Raw genomic sequence first — 26964 nt, forward strand, 5'->3', positions numbered from 1 at the left:
AATGCTAAAACTTGGGGGTCATACGGTATCCACTCTTCCTTTCCAAAACATACTCCCCCCTCCAGAAGTTCTAGGGACTCTTTCTCCCTCCTTCTCTTAGCACATGAACATTTTTTTTCTCTCATTAAGGTAAACTTCATTCATGAATATGAAGTAGAAAGGCTCCAACAGCTGTTTACATGTGTGTATGAGATGTTGACTCTTCTGGTCATTGTTCAGGTGAGGTGCAGGGTATGGTCTTGCAAGTTAGCCTGCAATTTGGGGTGAGTTTAATTCAGGGGAGCCTCAGTAATAACACTTGATGATGGACCTTAAACCCAACCTAGCAAAATGAAAGCTCATTTTTAAAAAGTTTTTCTTTTTTAACATTTATTTATTATTGAGAAACAGAGTGAGACAGATCATGACTAGGGGAGGGGCAGAGAGAAGGGGAGACAGAATCTGAAGTAGGCTCCAGGCTCTGAGCTGTCAGCACAGAGCCCGACGCGAGGCTCCAACCTACGCACTGCGGGATCATGACCTGAGCTGCAGTGGAGGCTTAACCGACTGAGCCACTTTTCAACAATCAGTACGCAGATATAAATATCAACCACCTCTTTCATAATTATCCTTATTAGTAAGAGATGTGTCCATTGGTTCTCCATTAGGTTGATTCTTTTGTTTTCAATTTTGTTCCAAATTTAGCTGTAGCATAGATGTGTTGCTTATTATATGCCTTCAGATTCCAAAAGAAATAATTTTCATAATTAAGCAGTAAAACGAATAAGCAAGTGTAGTATTCCATTACTTATTCGTAACATTTTCCATATTTATAAAATTTAATATGAAAATCAAATTCCCTGAAGAGAAGACATAAAAGAGAGAGAGAGAGAGAGATTAGTATCATAAGGAAACTGGGTAATGCTTCACATTCTCTCATCTTCCAAATGTGCTCCTGAGAAGGCGGCTGCTTTGCAATTCCCTTCATTCCCATCTCTTTTCCTGCCCATCACCGCCCTTTCCTCCTCTATGTTTTAATTATTCAAAAAGGTGTTCTGTGAAGTTTTTCAACAAAGAATCTTTCTTCCCTTAACTCATTCCCATTTTGATACCTTTCCATTCAACATAGCAAGGCCAGATTTCTTTTTCTTTTTTTTTTTTTTTAACCAAGAAGTAAAAGATAACCGTAAGAAGAGTGCTACGCATGGTAATTCATTTAATTCGCACTGTTCAGATTTTCACGAGGTTTGCACTGCTCACAAAATACAGTCTACTCTTCTTACTCAGGTATATATTTTCCCCAGAAAGGTAGCCACTCCCTAACCTTCCACCTTCATGTATTACTGTTCCCAAATACATAATGTGCCTTTCAACACAATTTTTCTCCTTATTATTTCCCTGAAGACATTGCACTTTTTCTCAATTCCAAATCTTTTCTGAAGCAGAGAGTCCTGTATAAATTGCCTGTTCTATTTTCTGTCAATTTTTTTCTAAGAATGCTTAAACCTTCGCTTCTTTCAAGAGACTCCTCACGTTGAGCCCCATCTCAGGCTTACCTTTGAGGTATATCTGATCTACTCGCCTGGTTAAGGGATTGCAAACATGTTAACTTGTAAGAGCCAACCTGGTAATATAAATAAGTGGAGTGGGCCACTTCCATCGTAACAGAGGTGTCTGAACCCCATTTGGAGGGGCAGCTACTACTAGGCAGTTGTTGCTTTTTTTTTTTTCCATGTGAAATCCTAGCTTACTACTAGCATAATTTGGATTTTTTTCAAAATAAGTTGGAAATCTATATTTTCTGGTAAAATCTGATTTTTGAAATGCTGTCCACCACTTCGAGGCTTACTAAAATGCTGTTTCGGTTGAACAAAACCAATGCTGTTGTCTGTTTTCAAGAATTTTCGTAGGCATATATTTATTTTGCCAAATGAGATCACAAACTTCTGAAGAGTCTGGATCTGTTTCATAGAACTCTCTGTTTTCTTGATTATTATAAGGGCCCTGCACTGACTAGGCTTGAGGGATTCTTTTAAGGAATAGTGACTATAATTCTGTATCAGTTCTGGCCAGAACTTGCATTCCTCTGTTTTCTATTTTCTTTCCTTCTTTCCCCCTCCCTTCTTTTAGTGTCAAGTTTTTATTTAAATTCTAGTTTGTTAACATATAGTGTAATATTATATTCAGGACTAGAATTTAATAATTCATCACTTACATGTAATACCCAGTGCTCATCACAAGTACCCTCCTTAGTACCCATCACCCATTTAGCCCATTCTCCACCCACCTCCTTCTCACAATCCTCAGTTTTTCTCTATAGTTAAGAGTCTCTTCTGGTTTGCCTTTCTCACCCTCCCCATATTCATCTGTTTCATTTCTTAAATTCCTCATAATTGAAATCATATGGGGTTTGCCTTTCTCTCACTGACTTACTTCACTTAGCATAATACACCTTAGCTCCATCCATGTTGTTGAAAGTGGCAAGATTTCATTAGTTTTTTATGTCTGAGTTATATTCCATTGTACATATACACCACATTTTCTTTCTTTTCAGTTTATTTATTTATTGAGAGAGAGAGAGAGAATGAGCATAAAAGGAGCAGAGACAGAGGGAGAGAGGGAGAATCCCAAGCAGGCTCCACGCTGTCAGCACAGAGACTGATGTGGGCATGATCCCACAAACCCTGAGATCATGACCTGAGCTGAAATCAAGAGCTAGACATTTAACTGACTAAGCTACCCAGGCACCCAATCACCACATGTTCTTTATCCATTCATCAGTCAGACAGTTAGGCTGTTGACATAATTTGGCTATTGTTGATAACGCTGCCATAAACATTGGAGTGCATATACCCCTTTGACTTAGTATTTTTGTAATCTTTGGGTAAATACCTAGTAGTACAATTGCTGGATCATAGGGTAGTTCTAGTTTTAACTAGAGTTTTTTTCAGAGTGACTGCACCAGTTTGCATTCCCACGAACCGTGTAAGAGGGTTCTCCTTTCTCTAAATCCTCACTAACATCTGTTTCCTGTGTTTTTCATTTGAGCCACTCTGACAAGTGTGAGGTGATATCTCATTGCAGTTTTTATTTGTGCTTTCCAGGTGACAAGTGATGTTGAGTATCTTTTCATGTGTCTGTTGGCCACCTGGATGTCTTCTTTGGAAAAATGTCTATTCATGTCTTCTGACCACTTCTTAACCAGATTATTTGTGTTTTTTGTGTGTTCAGTTTTGAGGGGTTTTTTTAAAATATATAAATAGATAGATAGATTTTTGGATACTAACCTTTTATTAGATATGCCATTTGCAAATATCTTCTCCCATTCCAAAGGTTGCTTTATAGTTTTGTTGATTGTTTCCTTTACTATGCAGAAGATTTTTATCTTGATATAAGTCTCGATAGTTCATTTTTGCTTTTGTTTCCCTTAACTCTGGAGACATATCTACTAAAAAATTGCTCCAGCTGATGTCAAAGAGGCTGCTGCCTGTGTTCTCCTCTATGATTCTGATGGTTTCTTGTCTCACATTCAGGTCTTCTTCTATTTTGATTTTATTTTTGTGTGTGGTGTAAGAAAGTGGTCCAGTTTCATTCTTTTACATGTTGCTATCCAGCTTTCCCAGCATCATTTGTTGAAGAGACTGTCTTTTTCCAATGGACATTCTCTCCTGCTTTGTTGAAGATTAGTTGACCATATAGTTGTGGGTCCATTTCTGGTGTGTCTGTTTGTGTGCCAGTACCATGCTGTTTTGATCGCCACAGCTTTATAATATAACTTAAAGCTCAGAATTGTGCTGCCTCCAGCTTTGCTTTTCTTTTTCCAACAATATTTTTACTATTCAGGGTCTTTTGTGGTTTTGTACAAATTTTAGTATTGTTTGTTCTACTTCTCTGAAAAATGCTGGTGTTGTTTTGAGAGGGATTGCAGTAAATGTGTAGATTTCTTTGCGTAATATAAACATTTTAATAATAGTTGTTCTTCCAGTCCATGAACATGGAATGTTTTTCCATTTCTTTGTATCATCTTCAATTTCTTTCATAAGTGTTCTATAGTTTTCGGCTTACAGATCTTTCACTTCTTTGGTTAGGTTGATTCCCAAGTATGGTTTTTGGTGCAATTATAAATGGAATCAATTCCTTGATTTCTCTTTCTGCTGCTTCATCATTGGTGTAGAGAAATGCAACAGATTCTGCATGTTGACTTTGTATCCTCTGACTTTGCTGAATTCATGTATCAGTTCTAGCAGCTTTTAGGGGGAGTCTTTCAGATTTCCTACATGGAATCTCATGTCGTCTGCAAATAGCGAAAGTTTGACTTCTTTTTGGCTGATTTGGATGACTTTTATTTCTTTGTGTTGTCTGGTTGCTGAGGCTAGGCCTTCCAGTACAATGTTAAATAATAATGGTGAGAGTGGACATCCTTGTCTTCTTCCTGACAGTCGGGGAAAGTCTCTCAGTTTTTCCCCATTGAGGACGATATTAGCTGTGGGTCTTTCATATTTGGCCTTTATGATATTGGGGTATGTTCTTTCTATCCCTACTTTCTTGATGGTTTTTATCGAGAATGGATGCTGTATTTTGTCAAATGTTTTTTCTGCATCTATTGAGAGAATCATATGGTTCTTATCTTTCCTTTTATTGATGTGGTACATCACATTGATTGATGTGTGGACATGAATCAGCCCAGGAATAAATCTCACTTGATCATAGTGAATGATTCTTTTACCATACTGTTAGATTTTATTTGCTGATATTTTATTGAGAATTTTTGCGTTCATGTTCAAAAATGCCCTGTAATTCTCTTTCTTTAGTGGGGTCTTTATCTGCTTTTGAAATCAAGGTAATGCTGGGCTCATAGGACTAGTTTGGAAGTTTTCCTTCCATTTCTATTTTTTGGAACAGTTTTAGAAGAATAGGTATTAACTGTTTTTTTTAAATGTCTGGTAGTGGGGGCCTGGGTGGCTCAGTCGGTGAAGCATCTGACTTCGGGTCAGGTCATGATCTCTTGGTTCGTGAGTTCAATTCCTAAATTGGGCTCTATGCTGACAGCTTGGAGCCTGGATCTTACTTCGGATTCTGTCTTCCTCAATCTCTGCCCCTCCCCCCACTTATTCTCTCTCTCTCTCTCTCTCTCTCTCTCAAAAATAAATTTAAGGGGCGCCTGGGTGGCTTAGTCGGTTGAGCGTCCGACTTTCGCTTAGGTCATGATCTCGCGGTTCGTGGGTTCGAGCCCCGCGTCGGGCACTGTGCTGACTGCCAGCTCAGAGCCTGGAGCATGTTTCAGAATATGTATCACACTCTCTCTGACCCTCCCCTGCTCACGCTCTCTCTCTCTCTCCCAGAAATAAATAAAAATATTAAAAAAAAAATAAATTTAAAAACCTTAAAAAATAAATAAAAATAAATGTCTGGTAGAATTCCTCTGAGAAGCCATCTGACCCTGAACTTTTATTTATTGGGAGATTTTTCATTACTGATTCAATTCCTTTGCTGATTATCAGTATGTTCAAGTTTTCTATTTCTTCTATTTCAGTTTTGATAATTTTATGTATTTCTAGGAAATTATCCATTTCTTCCAGGTGGCCCGATTTATTGGCCTATAATTTTTCATCATATTCTCTTATAATTGTTTTTATTTCTGTGGTGTTGGTTGCGATCTCTCTTCTCTCATTCATGTTTTATTTATTTGGGTATTTTCTCTTTTTGTTGTCTCTGCTGTAAGCTGTGTGCACTCAGCTGCTGTGTTTTGGCTGCCCTTTCCCTAAGGTTAGTCCTATGCAGAGTTTCTCCTTGCCTTCCATGATGTGGCCTTTTCTCTCCCTTTAGTTGTAGAGTTTGTTCTGTCAGTCTTCAGATCAATTTCTTGGGTATTCAGGATAATTTGACCTTTATCTAGCTGTGTTTTTGCAATGAGGCAGGTCTTCCTACTTCTCCATCATCTTAGCTCAGCATCCTAAAACACTTCTGTTTTCTTTTTTCTTTTTTTCCCAAGGGATTTACACCATCCACAAATGATGAGTATCTCTCAAGATTGTGAGCCCCAATTTTTCTGGATTTTTCTTCACAATACTGCTAAGAGGAGAGATGGAGAGATTCTTCTTCTATCATTCAAAAAAACATCAAGACAGTCCTTTTTGCTCCAAGAAATAGAAATAGCATGAAGACCAAGCTTATACATGAAAGTCACTTTGAGAGTTGAAGCAAATACACAGGCCACTGCATCACCTCTGCCACTGGCATCAGTGTGTTTCAGAAGTAGATATGTTTGCTAAGACCTGGTCTCATATTGGTTGCGGTGTTACTGAACCATTTTTTTTTTTTTTTTTTTGCTTTTTTAATCAACAAGGGCTCTTTATTTATTCTTAGATTAAGAAATAACAGTCATGGTGTTTGCAGTACATTTAGGAGAATCACAAGATAGGGAGAAAAGAAGGAAGGGAAGGAAGGAAAGAAGGAATATAGTTTCTTTAGTCTCTTCCCATTTCTGTCAGAATAGGTCTAAGGCATGATTTCAGTGGTGCTGAGACTTTCTCAAGTCTCCTAGATGAGGCTGAAAGAAATCTTAGAACAAACATTGAGAAGCATTGGGTTGTCACCTGTCGCTCTGCATCAGTCTATGCTACTTCCCAGAAACCCCAGCCATCATGACTCAATTCCTTCTATGCTGCTCTTTTTAGTGGTGTGTGTCCAAATACCAAAAGGTGTGGAAAAAGGGTTATGTGGAAGAGCTAAGAAGGCACTTCTGAGTGTCTTGCCTAATTAGCCCCTGTCTGAGAAAGTGACGGCAGCTATTAGGAAGGAATGTTAATGTAATTTAATTATTCTACATAATCCAGTGACATTCATGACTTCTCATTAATCTTGCTTTGAAACTGATGGTAGTTACTTGGTTAATTCCCATTTTTTCAGTTACCATCGTTTTCCTTTAAATGACATTTCAAGCATCCTCTGAGTCTAGAGCTTGTTCTGAAGACGAGCAAATATTTCCCTTATTCAATAGCTTCCACACCCATTTCCTTCAGTGCTCAAAATAACATCCTCATGAGGTCAAAACATGACTCTGGAACTCCATGAAGATTGTCTTCAAAGGAAGATATGCGTGAAAGAATTACCTCAACAGACTTGGGTTGCTCAAATTCATGCCTAGGAAGTATCCGTAAGCCTTTAGAATGTCACTCCTGATAAGAGTGACTTTATAACCTGGGGTCATAGGCTTAAGTGAATGCCTGTTGTTCATTCCTCAGGGAATGTGGGGTGGCTGGAGACTTAGTAATTGTTAGTTGTGCAGGTGCTACATGCCTAGGTGACTGGCTTCTAACAAAAGGCCTGGGAACCGAGACATTGGTGACCTTCCCAGGTTGACAATACTTCCTATGTGTTGTCATACATCATAGCTGGGAGAATGAAACACTGCCTGTGTGAGTCCACGGGGAAAGATCAACCAGAAGCCTGTGATTGCTCTCTCCTGGACTCCACCCTATGAGCTTTCTGCCTTTGCTGATTCTACTCAGATCCTCTCATGGTAATAAACCGCTACCATGTGTGTAACTTTGAGGTCTGTGAGTCCTGCTAGCAGATCATCAAACCTGAGGATAGTCTTGGTTTGATGTGACTTCCAACACAGAAGATCTGGTAGGTTATGGAAAAGTTGCTAACTAGATGTAAGTCTGTTTGTAAAAACAATTTCAAATGGAATTTAAAGTATATCCCAAGGAATATTATTAATTTTTAAATTTAAATTTCACATTGAACTTCCTTGAAAGGCAAAGAAATATATAAGTCACTGGCAATTTTGATCTATGTAAGAACACATAAGCACTTTGTTATTCACGTGTGTGCCTGCACCTATACCTATGCCTACATCTATATTGATATCTATATCTGTTTATGTCTACCATGAAATATTTATGAGTGCTATTCATCGGCATGTCATTTTGACCTGTTAAACATTTTTGAGTGATTTGAAAAAATGGGTTTCTATTCATTGTTTGGGTATAATCTATAGATGTCCATTAGTAGGATCATTGTACAATTTTGCCAAAATATCGCATAAGCTTTTCTTTCTTTTTTTAATGAGTTAACTTTGAATGTTAACTGAAGTTTTTCAGAAAGACTTTTCTCTTTATACATAGTCTGTCCCCAGTCTTATATGAACAATAGAGGTTATTTTAAAAATCCCATCCATCAGTAAATCCAGCTCCTTGGCTAAGATTATGTGATATTTCTGCGAATAAGTATAGAGGAAAAAATAATGCTATTTAATTTTGAACTTACCACTGATCAACACAAAAGAAACACTCATTCTGGTAAGTGTGGCCGTTTGTAGCGCAAACATAGGATGTTATATTCGGGCATCTTGAGTCATAAAAAGGATCCAGAGGGTAGTACATTTCACATGGGGGCTGCAAATAGCATAAAGTATCATATGAATAACAATTGATAGATTTTCCTTCATCTATTTCTGGCCTAACACTTCTGCCCCTCACAGAAATAATAACAAATATTTCTAGTCAATTGATTTCTTTTTCAAGAATTACAAAGACAAGGCTTTGGTCACTCAGGTTTTTTTTGCTGACTGCAGTGTCAGAAAATCAGTCATCTATCCATCATCTCTTAAAGTCATAAGCATTATAACATACCCACTTAAATCCTCAATACAAAATTTTTATTTAAACTTAGAGTCCCAATGCCAATAACTCATTCTAAGGAGTTTGTGAATAGAGATATTTATGTGTTTGTGAAATTCTAGGGGAAGGGGCTCAAATGTAATTGATAAGAGTGAGGATTCTGTATTGCGGCTAGGAATAACTCATATATTTATCACTTTTTAATTTTATAAACTTAAGGAAATGACCAGTGTTATTTCATTTAATGAACAGAGATGCATCTTATTGTTATAATGTTTGTGCTACATGAGATTCGATCTAAATCTGCAAAGGTTAAAATACATGTCCAAGGTCACATGGAAAACTTTTGTTCTATTTACCCCTATGAAGTTTTCAGTCTCTCAAGTCAAGAAAGTGATCAGATTAGCATCAGAATTGATAACTGAGAAATTTAAATTTACCTTAGGCCATTTGTCTATATTGTGTGGCTTGAAGATTTCTGCAGATAAAGTACATACACAACAGGTTAAAAGAAATAGTTCTTCATGGAATATGATTTCATATTCCACCTAAGTTACTAACTGAATAAAGAAATGCAATCTAGTTACTCATTTGCAAAATAACTTGTAGCGACAGAATTTGTGGGTGGCATTCCTTTGTTAACTACTTTATCCATTTATTCATTCTTCCGTTCATTTTCACAATTCTAACTTTATTTATAAAATTTCTATGTCATTGAGAAAAGAGTAAAATCCACTTGGGGTTGTATGCATAACTTGCAAACTATGTTATTTTCATTAGGTTACGTGACTTTCATTGGCTTTAGGTTCCTCTTCACTACAACTGGGATGAGTATGTGTACTTTAAAGTTATTTTTTAAATTAAATCTGCTAAGGTAAATAAAACATTAGGCTAGTTTTTACCAAGATGCTGAACGAAAGAGGATATTATGAGTGATGGTTAGGAACTTTAGAGATTCCTTGGGAGAGGCTGACTGGCTCTGGGAAACTAGGATGCTGGTGTTGCCTGAGGGTGGACCATGGCCAGCTGGCTGTAGGAGAGAGAAACAAGAAAAGACATATCATAGTTCTGCTCTTCCTTATCTCTCATTGTAGGATGATCTTTTAAATATTCTGGAAAATTCTAGCTTTCCAAAAGCTGGACTTTCCAAATTTTGAAGAGAAAACTTAGATTTTATTTTCATTTTTTCCCCAAAGGAAACACGAAGCCTACCAACCTTTCCAGGAATAGACTATGTCAATTGCATGTACAATCTTTTAAAGAATAAAAAAGAATGGAATGCTTCTCTCTAATTGTAAAAAACAAACAAACAAACAAACAAAACCCAGAATCTTTTATTGGCAAAAGTGGCTGGATATAGTGAAGAGAGTAGAAAAGACTTTCATCTAGTAGCAATAAAATAAAGTAAAAATATGTGCCACATGTCATATATGAGAATGAACTTCAAATGCATCTGAACATAAGAAACAAAACCATGCCAGGATCAACTGGATTTTTCTTTAATTTTCTTTCTTTCTTTCTTTCTTTCTTTCTTTCTTTCTTTCTTTCTTTCTTTCTTTCTTTCTTTCTTTCTTTCTTTCTTTCAAGAGATGGAGACAGAGTGTGCATGGGGAAGGGGCAGAGAGAGAGAGAGACAAAATCCAAAGCAGCCTCCAGGCTCTGAGCTGTCAGTACAGAGCCTGACATGGGGCTTGAACTCTTGAGCTGTGAGATTATGACCTGAGGCAAAGTCAGACACTTAACCTACTGAGCCATCCAAGTGCCCCTTTAATCTTAATGTAGGAAATCCTTTTTAATAAGTGAGAAATGGTGTTTTAAGATAATTTTGATTAGCATTTTTTTTCATAGTGAAGTTGAATATCTTTTACAGATTTAAGAGCCATTTCTGTATTTTGGGGGTATGTGTTATGTGTGTGTGAATTGTATATGTAGTAAACATATTACTCATTTGACAATTAAGTTCCCTCAGTTTTAAGTATTCTCATGTATTAGGTATATTAGTCCTTTGTCAGTGATATGTGCTGCAGATATTTTCTTCCAGTGTATCAGATATCTTTTAGTTTAAAGAATTTACCCTGAAGCTATACCTCCAACAATACAAAAACACATATGCATAAGATTATTGCAGCATTGTTTGTGACTGAAAAATATTGGACACCAACTAAATGCCCATAGATAGCAGACTGTTGAGTAAATGTCGATACACACACCCAGTGAAGTTCTATGCAGTTGTATAAAAGAATGAGGGAGATCCCTGTGAGTTGATATGTATTAATTTTCAAGATATTTGTAAATTGAGAAAAGCAATTTCTCAAACAGGTATCTATAGTGTGCTGTCTTTTATGCAAGAAAGTAGGAGGAATGACACAATGCACACACATATGTTTATCTAAGCAAAAACTAACACAGGAAAGATAGAGACCAATGAGGCTGATTCCACAAAGACGGCCATAGGATTGGAATCAAAAGTAAAGGGGTATGAAGGTAGTGACACTTCTTTGAAGCAAAACTTTCACTCATTTTGTTTTATTTTTCTCGTGTTCAAAAAATGTTTCAATTGCCTTTTGGATTTTTCTTGACCCGTGCATTATGTAGAAGCATGTTACTTCATTTTCAAATTTTGGAGTGTTTTCCAAAGTAACTTCCTTTTCTAACAGTGATACCCAATTCATACCCACTTTGCATTGTCATGCCTAACATTCCCCACCCAGACACACATGACTACTTTTCTTTTCTACAACAAAGACAATATCAGAAATTTCCCTCCCAAGACTTGTAAGTTTGCTTACCTGAAAAAGAAGTACGTTCCAAAGTGGAGGACACCAGGAAAAATATGGTCAGGTAGGAAAAGGCAGCCATTTAATTTCATCCAATATCCTGCTCTGGTGAAGCCTGGGAAAAAGGCTTGGGGTAGCTGTTTCCTAATATCTTGCACACCTGGATTTCCAAATGAGAACACCTGTCACCCTGAGGTGCTGCATTCCTATAAACTTGACATGGTGGCCTCAATATTGGCCTGATATCACCCCAGGGATTCAGACCTGAGAAGGTCCTCTTGTTCCAACTAGGGAAAGTAAACCATTCAAATAACTTTTTTTTTCTTCCAATAGCCATGTACATGTTACTTTTACGTAAGTTCACCCTGTATTATCTACACCAGAACATACATGTCAGCGAATACAGACATTCTAAGAATTTATTAAAAATTCTGATAAAAAAAGGTGTGAACTGAGTACTATCCTGCATTATCAGGGACATGTCACCTTGTAATGTGAGTCGTTGGATTTCCTGGGATAGACCAGTTTCTCAAGTCCTTCATTTCCTAGCTAAGTGTCTTCTTCCAGGCCACTTACACGTGTTCAAATACAAAGAATGACTTGAACATGGAATTGGGGGGCCTTGGGTCATAAAAATTATGTCTACCTTCCCTGATGCAAGAATAAGGATATATATTTAGATCTAAATATAATTTTTATGATTTTTTAAAATTTTTAGATAGGTACATATAACTTTTATGATATGTGTGTGTGTGTGTGTGTGTGTGTGTATCAGAGAGATCTGAGTTCAAATTCTAGCTTCAACATCTAAAAGTGTGAGCCTCAGAAAAGTTATGAACTTCAAAGCATACTTAGATGGCCAACAGATACTATTATAAGTAAAGAGTTTAACTATATTAAATTGCCAATTTCCTTAGCCAAACTCTTCTTCTGTAGGATGGGAGTATTTAGGCCCAGAGGGAAGATACTCTCCCGGTCATTTGCTCAACTTCCTCCGGTCCCACTCTTTCTATTCAGTCTCTCTCCAAATTGCAGCTTGTGGGCATAAAGAGAAATGAGGGAGAACTCTGTTAGCCATGAAATTTTCCCTACTTTCATGTGCAGCGGAAATAAAAGGAGGGTACTGGAGGAAAAGAAACATATGGGAAAACCCACAGACAGAGAGGAAAGCCGAAGGTCCCATCACTGATTTGAATGAAGGATAGAGGAGGTAAAGAATTACCTGACTGAGGTTGCTGCAGAATGTGAGCCTGCTCTAGTCACCGTGAGGTCACAGCTAGACTTGTGTGAAGTTGCTATTCCATGAACCTGTGGACAGGGGCACACTGAGCACAGGGAGAAGCCGCCTTACTCACTTGGCTAACCACTTACTTGGCATGACCTTGCTGTAATGTCTATGTCCTACTTTGATCCCTCTCCAGAACCACCTCCTCTGGTGTTTCAGGCTCCATCAGGCAAGGATAGAACGGAGGTTCTGTACTTGTGGTTTCTGGCTGCAGATCATGAGAACCGGAAGGAGTGGCATTGTGAATATTTGATGACCTTTGCAAAGGCTAATTGCCTATCACATTCCAGATGAGTTGGTGGACTTTCTTGCTAATTGAAGGCCGATTCACGTCCCTGGTCTATTCTGCCTCCTGAGGTCACACAGTCCATTCTGCTTCTCAAAAGGTTTACCTGTTATGTCTTTCAAGGACATGATTTCTGACATCAGCCTAGGAAACATGAGCACTGCAACCAATAATCTTTGCAGTACTCAAGCCCCCCAGGTTTTCCATTTGTTTCCCTCCACTTCAACTTAGGAAAGCCTGATAATGTGCCATTACCTAGAAAAGTTCTATCACATAGACCTTAAACTCTCGAGTAGTTAGCACTCCTTTTGTTGCTTTCTCTTTTCCTCTCAGCCTGAGTTTCATAGTCTGACATTTATATTTAGCCTCTTGACATGGCCATGACATCTTACCCTTTATTCTATGCTTCCCTCTTCCAAGCCAGGTTAAACCCAGCTTCCTATTTTCTTACTCCAGACTTCAGTCAACATTGGTTGGTCATCTAAGCCTGCTAGACTCCTAAGAAAACCTCTTATTTAATGTCATGTTGCTAACTATGCCATCCATTTCCATATCATTTCTTTTTTTAATCCATTTTTTCAACTATTTGACCATACCTCCCCTATATTACTTTAAGTAGGAACGTTCACCTCTTCTTTATTAAAGTAGGGAAGCTTCAAGATGAACCAATTCTACTTTTTTTCTCTTTGCGTTGTTATTCTGGAAATTTTATCATCTACCTTTCTATTTTTATGCTTCTCTCCATGTAAACTTACCTAGGGATCCACACATTCATCCATCCCCTTCTTTCTGCTAGTACCTGGTTATGTGGTCTACACTCGTCATCACATTTATTCCTTACAGTAATCCCATGAAGTTTATATTGTTGTGAGACTTGTATTAGAGAAAAAAAGAAAAAACCCTGAAGGTTAGAAGAGTAAATTCATTTGCTGAAGCTCACTAGCTACGAATAGTCAAAGATGGGTTCAAAACACGGGTATATTTAACTACAAAGCCCATGTTCACTTACTTTTTCCACATTTTCTTTCACTTAGAGAATGAATTTGCCCTTGAACTTATCCATCAATCTTTTAGGCCAACACCATGAATGTCTTGTGTGACTCCTTATGCTTTCTTTTTTTTTTAATATCTTTATTTATTTCTAGGAGAGAGAGAGAGACAGCATGAACAGGGGAGGGTCAGAGAGAGAGGGAGATACAGACTCTGAAATAGGCTCCAGGCTCTGAGCTGGCAGTCAGCACAGAGCCCGACGCGGGGCTCGAACCCACGAACCACGAGATCATGACCTAAGCAAAAGTCGGACGCTTAACCAACTAAGCCACCCAGGTGCCCCTCCTTATGCTTTCTTGGCAGCATCTTTGATTTCCCCCTTCTTTGTTCCTCCTTCCAAAGCCAGTACTCTTAATCTTTACATAATACCACCTCCTAGGTAATTAGATTGTACACCCCACAGAGGAAAAGATCTTATCTGTACCCAGTATCAACCCTGTAATTGCAGTGCATTGCAAAGGTTATTTTTTAGCCACTTCATAGGTATTCAGTAATATGCATGCAAAGAAAAAAGGAAGGAATCCATTCATTGTTTTTGCTTGTTTTACTTTTCTTGGGTATTCTTGAGAATATTTTCCCAGATGTATTTTAGAAATCTTGTGTCTAATCCACTAATATAATCCTACTGGAATTTTGGTTGTAGTCTCCTAACTTTGATAAAAGTAACATCTTTAAAATGTAGTCTTTTCGGGGACGCCAGGGTGACTGAGCCAGTTAAGTTTCTGACTTTGGCTCAGATCATGATCTCACAGTTTCTGAGTTTGAGCCTCGCATCAGGCTCAGTGCTGACAGCTTGGAGCCTGGAGCCTGCTTTGGATTCTGTGTCTCCTTTGTGCTCTGTGCCTCCTCTACTCACACTCTGTCTCTCTCTGTCTCTGTCTATCTATCAAAAATAAACATTAAACAAAAAAATAAATAAAATGTAGTCTTTTCACACATGAATGTGATGTATCTTCTTTTCAACTTGGAGGGAATTTATCTATTTTTTCAGTATCTAGGAATCCAGGAATGCTATTTTTATTTATTTATTTATTTATTTATTTATCTTAAATAACTTATTGTCAAATTGGTTTCCATATAACACCCAGTGCTCATCCCCACAAGTGCCCTCCTCCATGCCCATCACCCCCCTTCCCCTCTTCCTCACCCCCATCAGCCTTCAGTTTGCTCTCAGCATTCAAGAGTCTCTCATGGTTTACCTCTCTCCCTCTCCCCAACTATTTTTCTCCTTCTTCTCCCCCATTGTCCTCCATTAAGTTCCTCTAAATCCTCCTATACGTGCAAACATATGGTAGCTGTCCTTCTCTGCCTGACTTATTTTGCTCAGCATAACACCCTCAAGTTCCATCCACGTTGCTACACACGGCCAGATTTCATTCTTTCTCATTGCCATGGAGTATTTCATTGTATAGATAAACCACATCTTCTTGATCCATTCGTCCAGTGATGGACACTTAGGCTCTTTCCATGTTTTGGCTATTGTTGAGAGTGCTGCTATGAACATTGGGGTACATGTGTCCCTAGGCATCAGCACTCCTGTATCCCTTGGGTAAATTCCTAGCAGTGCTATTGCTGGGTCATAGGGAAATTCTATTGTTAATTTTTTGAGGAAATTCCACACTGTTTTCCAGAGGGGCTGCACCAGTTTACATTCCCACCAACAGTGTAAGAGAGTGCCGGTTTCTCCACATCCTCACCAGCATCTATAGTCTTCTGATTTGTTCATTTTACCCACTCTGACTGGTGTGAGGTGGTATCTCAGTGTGGTTTTGATCTGCATTTCCTTGATGATGAGAGATGCTGAGCATCGTTTCATGTGTCTGTTGGCCATCTGGAGGTCCTCTTTGGAGAAGTGTCTGTTCATGTCTTCTGCCCATTTCTTCACTGGGTTATTTGGTTTTTGGTGTGGAGTTTGGTGAGTTCCTTATAGATTTTGGATATTAACCCTTTATCTGATATGTCATTTGCAACTATCTTTTCCCAGGGAATGCTATTTTTAAAACATAATCTGATCTTACTGCCCAATTCAAATCTTCCATTGACTCTCTATTGGTTATATTATGGGGTTCTTATTTATGATAAAGCTTGAATGTGAAGAAATTTAACATCTTATTTTATATAACTGAAATCAACTTGTTCATAAATATTCAAATTCTACTGACAACAGACAAAAAGTATCTTGGGGATCTGTGATTTTGGGGACAAGAGATAAAGATTGAATGAAGTATGGATCATAAGAAGAGTGAAGATAAGGTAAGGAGATAATCAGGTTTTTGGATAGGCTTAGCACTATTTGGATAGACTTTGTGTCAACCTTTCCAGTGTCTGGACAAGTAGCTACTTTCAAAATTAAATTCAAGTGAGAAAAGAAAACTGCATGCACCTTCTATAGACAATTTTATCTGTTGAAGATTCTGAAGGCTGTTAATTACCTGTTACTTCCATGGAACTCCATTTTCCCTTGTTTTCAAAGACTTAAGAGATTCTTTGTGTACCAGCATAATTTTAGTTTTGCCAATAGAAAAGGCACTAACATTAAGAGGAAGACCTCCTGGGGTTCCTGGGTGGCTCAGTTGGTTGAGCATCTGACTCTTGATTTAGACTTAGGTCATGATCCCAGGGTCATGGGATTGAGGCCCGTGTTGGGGTCCATGCTGAGCATGGAGCCTGCTCAAGATTCTCTCTCTCCCTCTCTCTCTCTCTCTCCCTCTGCCCCTTTCCCCTGCTTGCATGCATGCTTGCTATCTTTCAAATTAAAAATTAAATAAACAAACATCTCCTGACCTTTGTAGGAAAATGGTGGCTGGCAAAATCAGATATCTTCACATATCTTCCCCCTCCCCGCCGAAAGAAAACAGAGAGTAATCTGGAGAGTACATAAAATTGCCCAATGTCCATGTCAGCAGTATAACTGGAAAACAGACAATATTATCCACTTTGCATTCCGTGTAATTGGGGAAGTACACTTCCAACATCAGCAACATTAGCACAAAAACAGAAAGAATGGTTATAGATGACTCGAACAACACTACCAACTTGACATTACTGAAAATTATAAAACACTATAGGTGCTGCTGGGTATTCCCTATTTTCACCAGTAAATTCAAATGAAATACATGTAAAACAAACATAAGGACACTGGAACTGGTAGAGAAGTCAGATTGCCTTGGGACCTGAGAACTTGAAGAATAACATGGTGGCAAATTTCCCGTGTTTTCTTTTTGCCTTATGCATCCTAGACTTCGAGCTGAAGAAGATAGCAACTTGGGAATACCAGGAGGGACAGACAAAAAAAAATGTCCCTGACAAAAGCCTGTTCTCTGTAGCCAAGGACCAAAGAAGAAGCACAAATGATGTTTTGCTTCAAAACATTATATCCAAGAAGCTATTGTTTAGCTTCTTAGCCAGGTTATTCACCAACCTGGGTTTGCAGCTGGGTTTCCTGTAGGATCTGGAAAAAAAAAAAAAAAGCACCTGGATCATCTATGAGGCACTAATTCCTTGTCAACATATTTATCCTTTTTTGTTTAACTTCTAAAGTCTTTTCCCCTAATGAAACTAAGTAATGCATTTGTTATTACTATTTCTTTGTAATACTGTCCTAAAGGTCTGGTCTCTCATTGATATTAACCAGGCACTAACAGATAGAATAAAGGAGGGCAAGAATTTGACTTGACTCTACCATTCCTTATTGATCCCCCATTAAGTGCCAGGCTTTACTCTAGGTCATAGAGATGGCTTAATAGCCATTAAATTATTGCTCTCATAAATCTTAGAGTTTTATTAAAAGCAGGTGCAAAGCAGGAATCCAAACAAGTAGAAAGCTAGTCAGCTAGGAGATGTGGCAGTTGGTGAGGAAAACCTGAGTCATGTGTGGAACTAATAGCAGAAGAAGAGAGAGAACCCGTCCAACATGAGATAATGAAAAGAATAGAACATTTTCTTCTCTTTGCCTGAATAAAAACTGGGGAAATCAAAGGCTCATGTGTAAGAACATAATTGAGTCCTCACCAGTGGTTTTTTATTAAAATATATTTGATCTTTTTTATATCTGGCAGGACTGAAATAGTATGCATGTTCTTGAAGCCTGAAATAAAATAAACAATGCTCTGCTTAACAATGTGATATCTCTTAGGAAAAGATGAGAACCTTGCAGTTAGAAGTTCTTAAAATTTCTTTATATGTTTAAATGTTTCTTCACATTATTTTTAATGCAACCCTTGGCAGGAAATAAATTTTAGATTATAACCAAAGCACAAACACACACACAGTCACATAACTGAAACATACATTTCACAAAATCATCGTTACCCTGTGTGCAGGGCGCTATGGTATTTTCTATCGTGTTGTTTTCTTCTAGTTTATTCCATTAAAGTGCAGGTTGTAACCCACTTTGAGTTCACAAATATTTATGGATCATATCCTTTAGTGTGAAAGATATTGGTTTAAATTATGAGAATTAATATAAGAATGAACTTGATCTCGGCAGGTGGGTGTTGTGAGTGTGTGTGTGTGTGTGCGTGCGTGTGCGCACGCACGCGCACGCATGAGCAGATGCGCTCATTCCAGGTAAATAGGCAACTCACATTGACTAGAATGTTGAAAAGGATAAATTCCCCAGGAAGGCCACATCAGCTCTGGACTTCCTCCAGTCTGCAGGATATTAATGGCGGTTGGAAATTCCAAGGGGAGAAAATCAGAGAGAAGGGGAGCCAGGTTGAAAATAGTGGGCATAAATCTACTCAGTATGATTCCCTGGTGCAGGATCTTCTGATTTTCTCTCTGAGGAAACTCATGTATATGCTATAGTTTTAACTTTCACCTTCTATGCTATATCTTCTTTTGAGTAGTAAACCAGCCTTTTATAAAGAAAGGCATTTATCCATGTGCTTCCAAGTGTGATGGGTAGCATGGGGCTTAAGGAGACCATGCAATGAAGTCAAAGGATGGTCTCATCTGATTCAACTTGAATGGATGGTGGGGCAGCAGGGAGGTTGAAAAAGCATGCTCTGTGCTGGGTTTCTGGGCAGAGACAATTGGTGAAGTGGGTGGGAATGGCAGTACAGGGATGGAAATGATAGGAAAGGACAAACTACTTTAAGAAAGTATTGAGGCAAATATACAGAAGTTTTCCTTCTCATTTTATGCTAGAGAAAAAATGACCCTTGGAAGTTAAAGCAGCAAACGCTTGGGTTCCACAGTTTCATGGAAAAGGGGTTCCTGGTAATGTCAGCAAGGCATGGATTCTACCCCAAGGAAACATAGTAAGAAAGCAGCCATTAAATTGTATATAAGGTGGACCGTAAAGCAAATCAGAAACATGGCTATCAAAATCAGGACCTGTAACCAGAGTGGGAGAATCTGCAAATCTATCTAATTTGGAATCATCTAAACTTCACCTAGCACTTTTTCAAAATCCATAACTAGACTCAGTCTGAGCCTCATAATCTTGAGTGGAACTAAACTTAATTAAAGGGGTTTAACATCTTAGCTAAGAGAAGGGAACAGTTATTTGGATGAGAGGTCAGGATTGTGATGTCAGGAATAAATTTAAGGAAACAAAATATGTGTATATTGAAAACTGGAAGACATCAAAACATGGAATTAAAGAAGACACATATAAATGAAAGTATATTCCATGCTCATGGACTAGAAGATTAATATTGTTAAAAATGGCCATACTACTCAAAGCAATACATAGACTCAATGCAATCCCTATTAAAATTCTAGTGCCATTTTAACACAAAAAATAGAACAGTCCTATCATTTGTATAGAGCTATAAATGACCCCAATAGCCAAAGCAATCTTGAAACAGGGAGAAAAAAGGTGGAGGCATCAGGCTTCCTGATTTCTAGTGCTATTACAAAGTTATAGTAATTAAAACAGTATGGTATTCTCTTGTCGGTTCAAGATTTTTTTCCTTGTCTTTGACTTTCAACATTTGTACAATGATATGTATATTTGTAGTCTCTTTGTACTTTCACCTACTTGGCATTTGTTGAGCTTCCTAGATGTTTAGATTGTTGGTTTTTTTGTCTGTTTTTTTTTTTAACAGACTTGGGCAGTGTTCAGATACTGCTTCTTCAAACAGCTTTTGTCTCTCACTCCCCTCCTCCTCTATGGTACTACTATTATACAACTGTCAACGTGCTACATGGTGTCCCACATTTCTCTGAGGTTCTGTTCATTTTTCTTTATTTCTACTTTTATCTGTTCTTTGGCTTGCATAAAGTCAATTGACATGTCTTCAAATTCAGTAATTCTTTCTTCTACCAGCTCAAATCTACTCTTGTGCAGTTCTAGTGAACTTTTTATTTCAGGAATTATACCTTTCAATTTCTAGCATTTCCTTTTGCCTCTCGTTATTGATATACTTTATTCAAGGTGGCATTGTTATCATACCTTCCATTACTCCTTTCAAGCTTTCCTTTAGTTCTGAAATATTAATAATGACTACTTTAAATTTTTTTCAGGTTAAATCCAACATCTGGACTCTCTCACAGGCAGTTCTGCCCCCTGTTTTTTTTTCATTTTGATGGGTCATGCTTCCTTGTTTATTTGCATGCCTTCTAATTTTTTGTTAGAAACTAAACATTTTAGATAACACATCGTAATGACTTGTAGCATTTCTGGTTACTGCTCTCCCCATGAAATTTGTTTTTGTTTGCTTATTTATTTGTTTAGTGATAGGCTGGATAGTCGTAGTACCATTTACTTCCCCATCTCCCCCTAAATATTAAGGCTTTGATGCTGCTTTTTAAGGAAGCACAACTTTAGGTGTGCCTACAGTTGCCTTGAATGACAATGGTACAGATTGGGCCTCTGCTACTCTTTCTCTGAATTGTAAGCTCCACTAATTCCCAGCAGATCACTCTGTTGTTTACAACGATGTCTTGGGACACAAATACAAACGAATCTAAACAAATTATATTTCCTTGAGTCAAATAGTCTCTAAGGCAAGTGTTTTATATTTGTTCTCACTGTAGGAAGACTCCTTTTGGCTTTCTTATTACTGATTTATGTCCTGCAAACTAGCTAACCTATAGTCTATGCTGAATCTTCATTAGGTCCATAAATCTTTTCCTAATTCCCTTTACCATAACACCCATGGGTTTTGAAAAAGCTCTGAGGTTTAAACTTCTTCACACTCTGTTGGAAATGAAGTCGGTTCTTTTGGGAAGAGATCTGGAGCTACATTTTATGGCCTGCTTCTCCTCCAAGGCAAAACCTCTGAACCAAGGCTCTGGAGCTGGGTGGGAGGACAATGACAAGCTTTTATCTTGGTGACACCCATTCTGTAGGACCTGAGCACTCAGTGGAGGTGTAGCAGTAGCTTCGGGTTGACTTAGCTTGCCTCTCTGGCATAGGACCATCACCTCATGAGCTGGGAGAAGGACCATAATATTCACTGTATGCCACACCAAAGGCAGAGCCTCCATTCTGTAATGGAATGGTGGAATTGGGTGGAAGAAGGAAACCCCTAGTCCTAGAGTGTACTCATTTAAGAATTAGCCTTAGAAACAGGACAATAGAGGTAAGAAGAGAAATGCTGAAGTCCTGCTCTTTCTTGAAAGAAAACCCTCCAGCCTGGACCTGGGTAAAGAGATATGCTTGTGTTCTCAGACAGCCTGGAGTGGAGTGTCCCCTTATTGACAAAGGAAAGGGGAGAAGCACTTTGGTTCAGATACTGTAGACTCTTGTCTTTCTTATGAATTTTTATAGTAAAATTTTATGAGTAGATATTTCTTTATTTGCTGTTTTCCCTTAAGACCATGTCCAGAGACTTGACTAAAAACAGTTATAGCAGTTCTACTAGCAAATGGGTCAGTAGAATTCCTCATGCTATCATTCCAGAAGTTGACTGCACTTTTTCTTTCATGTGAATGCAAATTACTGTCTGACATTACTTGCTTTCATCTAAAAAGACTTCCATTAATGTTTATTGTAAGTCAAGACCATGGTCTTATAATACAAATTATCTCAGTATTTTTCTGAAAATGTCTTTATTTTGCCTTCATTTTGGTAAGATCATTATTCTGGGTATAAAGTTCTTGGTTGAAGGTTATTATTTTTCTTTTAATACTTGGGATATGTTAAGCCACTACCTTTGGCCTCAGTATTTTCTGATGGGAAGTTAGCTGTTAATTATATTTTTGTTCTTTTGCATGTGGTGGGTCACTTTTTCTCTGACTGCTTTCAGTATGCTCTCTTTATGTTAAAAATTTTTTTAACATTTATTTTTGAGAGATACAGAGACAGACTGCAAGCCGGGAAGGGGAAAAGAGAGAGTGAGACACAGAATCCGAAGCAGGATCGAGGCTCTGAGCTGTTAGCACAGAGCCCCATGTGAGGCTCGAACCTATTAATTGTGAGATTATGACCTGAGCTGAAGTCGACTTAACCGACTAAGCCACCCAGGTGCCCCTCTCTTTATCTTTGACTTTCAATATTTTGATTATCATGTATCTGGATTTGGATTTTTTTTGTATTTACCCTAATTGTAGTTCATGTCTTGGATGTGTAAAATAGTGGTTTTAAAATAAAATCTGAGAATTTTTCAGCATTTATTCCAATAATAATTTTCTGCTCTTTTCTCTCTCTTGTGTTATTCTGCTACTCCCATTATGTATATGTTGGTGTATTTAATGTTGTTAAAGATTTCTTTGACATTGTGTTCAATGTATGTTATTGTTTTATTTTTTATTCTTCAGATTTCTTACAGTCTATTTATCTGACCTTAGTTCACTGATACTTGCTTTTGCCAGACCAATTTTTCAGTTTTAGCTATTGTACGTTTCTATTACAAAAGTCGTGTGTGCTTTGCTTTTGGTTGTTGTATTTTTCAATTACTGAAATTTCATTTATTTATTTCAAATAAGTTCATATCTTAATGATATCCTCTATTTGATGAAATATTGCCATACCATCACTTAATTCTATAAATACAGTTTTCTTTAGATATTTAATTATATTTTAAAAGTTTTTTTTTTTTAATTTTTTGTTTGTTGGGTCCAACATCTTAGGCCCTTAAAGAGAATTTCTATTGCTTGCATTTTTTTTTTAATTCACTGAGTATGGGATGAACTTTCCTGTATCTTGATTTTCTCATATATTTTGTTGAAAAATGGGCATTTTGATAGTATTTTATGTGACTCTTTTTTTTGAGAGACAGTGAGAGAGAGAGAGAGAGAGAGCGTGCGCACATGCACATGTGAGCAGAGGAAGGGGAGAGGGAGAGGAGAAAGAGAATCTTAAGAAGGCTCCATGCCCAGTGCAAAACCTGATGCAGGGCTCAATCTCACGACAATAAGATCATAACCTGAGCTGAAATCAAGTTAGACACTTAACCGGTTGAGCCATGCAGGCACCTCTATGTGACTCTTTATGGTGATTTTCACCACCTAACCACCTGGTGTTTGTGCTATTGTTTTTGGGTTTTGGTCTCCTGATGTATCCTGGAGGGATTGAACCTGGTAATGAAGGATTCCAGGTTATTCATTGGTAGATGAGATTTGAACCAATCTCCCAAAGTTCCTTCCACTGAATCAGTCTGTAAATCTGATTGGTTAGTTAGGAAGAAAATTACTAACCAAATCTCTCCCTTATATATCATCACTTACCTCTGAAGTAAAGATGAAATTGTTTATCAAATAAATTAGGGTAATGCCTCATTTGGTTTCAACTTTAATCTTCAGATTTGTTTTCCTCTTATTCTAGCAATCTATATGTTGTGCTCTCTCCTAGGGTATTCTACACTGGTTGTGCCTTAGTTACATCCAGGAGCTTTTAAAACATAGCAATGCCTAGGACTTATCTATTACTAGTTGTTCATAATCTTGATAGTAGAATGGTGCATCTTTAAGCTTTCCAATTTCTCCAGGTGATTCTAATATTCCCCCAGCTTTTTTTAAGCTCCAAGCATTTAGACCCTTGTTGAATTAACATTTACAAACTCTTTTTTCTTTTTCCTACTTGGTTCTCTGTCGTTTTCAACTCACTTACTTGGAACATTTTCACATTATCTTCCTATCTTAAAATCTATGACTGCACACATTTCGTTCCTTCTTCCTGATACTTCTGGGTACATTAGATCAAGTTGTCCCAAACCTCCTGCTGAGGGAAGATCTATTGAGAAATATTCATGAGAAATCTCTCCTGATGTATTTTACAGACCCCGGGAAGAGCACAGAATGTCCCTGTCTCTTATCTGCCCTGAGCTATCTGTGTGACTACAACAAGCTCCTCACTTATATATCAATAAAAGTGACTACCAATTGCTACAATGTGGAGGGACCTGGCAAATGTTATGCCACAGAAGAGCAAAATACTGGCATTATTTGTCCTGTATGAGTTATCTCAAGTAGTAGAACTTATAGTAGCAGGAAAAAAAATGATGGTTTCCAGAGGACTGAGGGAAGGAGAAAAGGGAAACTGTTGTTCAGTGGGCATAAAGGTATAGTTACACAAGGTGAAAAAGTTCTAGATACTTAATGGCTATGGGAATAGTATGGTGTTGTGCACTTAATGTTTTAAGATTATATATCCAGAAATGAGATTGCCCAATTATATAGTAATTCTGTTTTTAATTTTTTGAGGAATCCCTATACTACTTTCCATAATGGCTGGACTAATTTGCATATCCACCAACAGCACTCAAAAGAGTTCCATTTTACTCCACAGCATTGCCAACACTTACTATCGCTGGTGTTTTTGAAGATAACCATTCTAACAGGTCTAAGGTGATACTTACCTGTGGTTTTGATTTGCATTAGCCTGATGTGGAGCACCTTTCTATGTATCTGTTGGCCATTTTTCTCTGGAAAAATGTCTATTCAATACCTTTGCCATTTTCAAATCAGATGTTTGGGGGGATTTTATTTTAGTTTTAGTTTGTTCCTATTGAGTTGTATGAGTTCTTTATATATTTTAAGAATTAACATCTTATCAGCTATATGATTTTTAAATATTTTCTACCATTCTGTAGAATTATTCATGATAGCCATGATACAAAAACAACTTAAGTGTCTGTCAGTGGAGAAATAGATAGAGATGTGGTGTGTATATATGCAATGGAACATAATTCACCCATGGGAAAGGAGGAAATTCTGTCCTTTGTGAGAACATGGATGGAAATACTGTATATCACCTATATGTGGAATCTAAAAAAAACCCCATAGTCATAGAAATAGAGTCTAGGATGACAATTATCAGGGGCTGAGGAGTAGGGAAAATGTTGAGTTGTTAGTCAAAGGGCACAAACTTTCAGTTATAAGATGAGTAAGTTCCAGAGATTTAACATACAGCATGGTGATCTAGTAATGATACTTATTATACACTTGAAAGTTGCTAAGAGTGTAGATCTTAAATGTTCTCATAAGAGAAAGAAAGAAAGAAAGAAAGAAAGAAAGAAAGAAAGAAAGAAAGAAAAAGGTAATTATGTGATATGATGAAGATGTTAGCTAATGCTATGGTGGTAATCATTCTGCAATATAAAAGTGTATCAAATCAAACATTGCACAACTTAAAGTTAGTAATGATATATATCAATTATATCTCAGTAAAGCTGGAACATGTGTGTGTGTGTGCGCGCACACACACACACACACACACTTTGAGCACCTGGTGCCAGTGTAAAATGAATGATATGATCTTGTCCTCAAGGATCATCCAGTCTGGGGAACTTGTCAGCTGTATCAAGAACACTCTGCTAACACCCTGGATTTCTTAATGCATTGTCCTTCCATCCCCACCCCTCACCAAATGCTGACACTGAATTGGCTGCAACACGTGCATTGCAGGATGTTGTGGGGGTACCTGTCCTGTGGTCCTATTGCTTTGTAAGGCTATGCTAATATAATAGGACACTAAGGAGTTTTCTTGTTGACAACCAAGGCAAAACTGAGGGCAAAAAGTCACCAGTGCCACATATTCTAAAGCAAAATGAGAGTCAGACTCCCCTACGCTAAGGGTTTACTAAAAGGTAGCCAAATGGGCCCTGCCACCAGCAACCACTGCCCTAGCCCGCAGACAAATTTCCCAAGATGGAGGAAGATTCTTGAATTTCACTGGCTTTGCAAGGAGCACTGTGTCTGTGCTCCAACTCTGCTATAGAAGCAAAAGTTCCAAGAGACGGGAGAACTCCATGAAGGGGAGCCCCTGCTGTGTGGTGGGTGGGGTAGTGGGTTTCACGGTTTCACAAGTGAATGGGGTGGTTACCTACATTTGTCACTTAAACTTATATTTCTAGGTATTAAGGGAAATAAATGTGATTGAACATATGGGCCCTTTGAAGTCAAATCTAATTTATTTCCTATACTGTTCTAGACATCAATTTTTTTTTAAGTGACACCATGAGAAAGCTATTTGAAATTAGATGGTCTCTATTAAATAGCGCGGCAAGTTTTTAAATGTTGGTTTTCAGGTAAGATCAAAGTGTTGGTATACTTCCAACAAATGCATCAACTGTTTTTTTAAATGGAAATTTCTAATTTAGTTTTTAAAATTTTATTTATTATTTATTTTTAAAAGTTTTTTAAATTTATTTTTGAGAGAGAGAGACAGAGCAGAGAGGGGCAGAGAGAGAAAGAGACACAGAAAACGAAGCCGGTTCCAGGCTCTGAGCTGTCAGCACAGATCCTGACGTCAGGCTCGAACTCATAAAAGGCGAGATAATGACCTGAGCCAAACTCTGACGTTCAACCAACTGAGCCACCCAGGCACCCCAACTAATTTAGTTTTTAAATTAAATTATATATGGTAAAATTCATTGTTATACTTCCTGTTAATCTAATGTAAACCTTTCAAAGAAGTAATGTAAATGTAATAGTCACTTTATTATAATAAAGGAAAAGTTCTTGCACATATCAGATTTTGTACCCTCCCACTAAGTCAGCATGAAGCAGTGCTAGACTCCAAGATTCTTTTCTAAATCTTGGCTTTCTTCACTGATTAAAAAAAAA

The 26964-nt window shown here is 37.7% G+C and overlaps 1 protein-coding gene across 1 annotated transcript; it reads right to left on the reverse strand.

Annotated features, from left to right (window-relative positions):
* Positions 1-787: 787 nt before the first annotated feature.
* Positions 788-11465, reverse strand: SPINK13 (serine peptidase inhibitor Kazal type 13). Its single transcript, XM_039239457.1, has 4 exons — positions 11396-11465; positions 9047-9084; positions 8254-8381; positions 788-839 (listed from the first exon to the last, which is right to left on the reverse strand). Exons 1-4 carry the CDS (start codon positions 11463-11465, stop codon positions 788-790), a joined length of 288 nt encoding a protein of 95 aa, XP_039095388.1.
* Between the last annotated feature and the right edge of the window lie 15499 nt (positions 11466-26964).

Source organism: Hyaena hyaena, unplaced genomic scaffold, assembly GCF_003009895.1.
Source record: "Hyaena hyaena isolate Hyena2069 unplaced genomic scaffold, ASM300989v1 scaffold_157, whole genome shotgun sequence".
Taxonomy (NCBI): Eukaryota; Metazoa; Chordata; class Mammalia; order Carnivora; family Hyaenidae; genus Hyaena; species Hyaena hyaena.

Coding starts and splice junctions, on each gene's coding strand:
- SPINK13 (XM_039239457.1), bottom strand. CDS start 11,465: ATGGCTGCCTTTTCCTACCTGACCATATTTTTCCTGGTGTCCTCCACT. Junction 9,085..11,395: donor GGAACGTACTTCTTTTTCAG/GTAAGCAAACTT, acceptor CTTTATCTGCAG/AAATCTTCAAGCCACACAAT. Junction 8,382..9,046: donor ATATAGACAAATGGCCTAAG/GTAAATTTAAAT, acceptor TGCTATTTGCAG/CCCCCATGTGAAATGTACTA.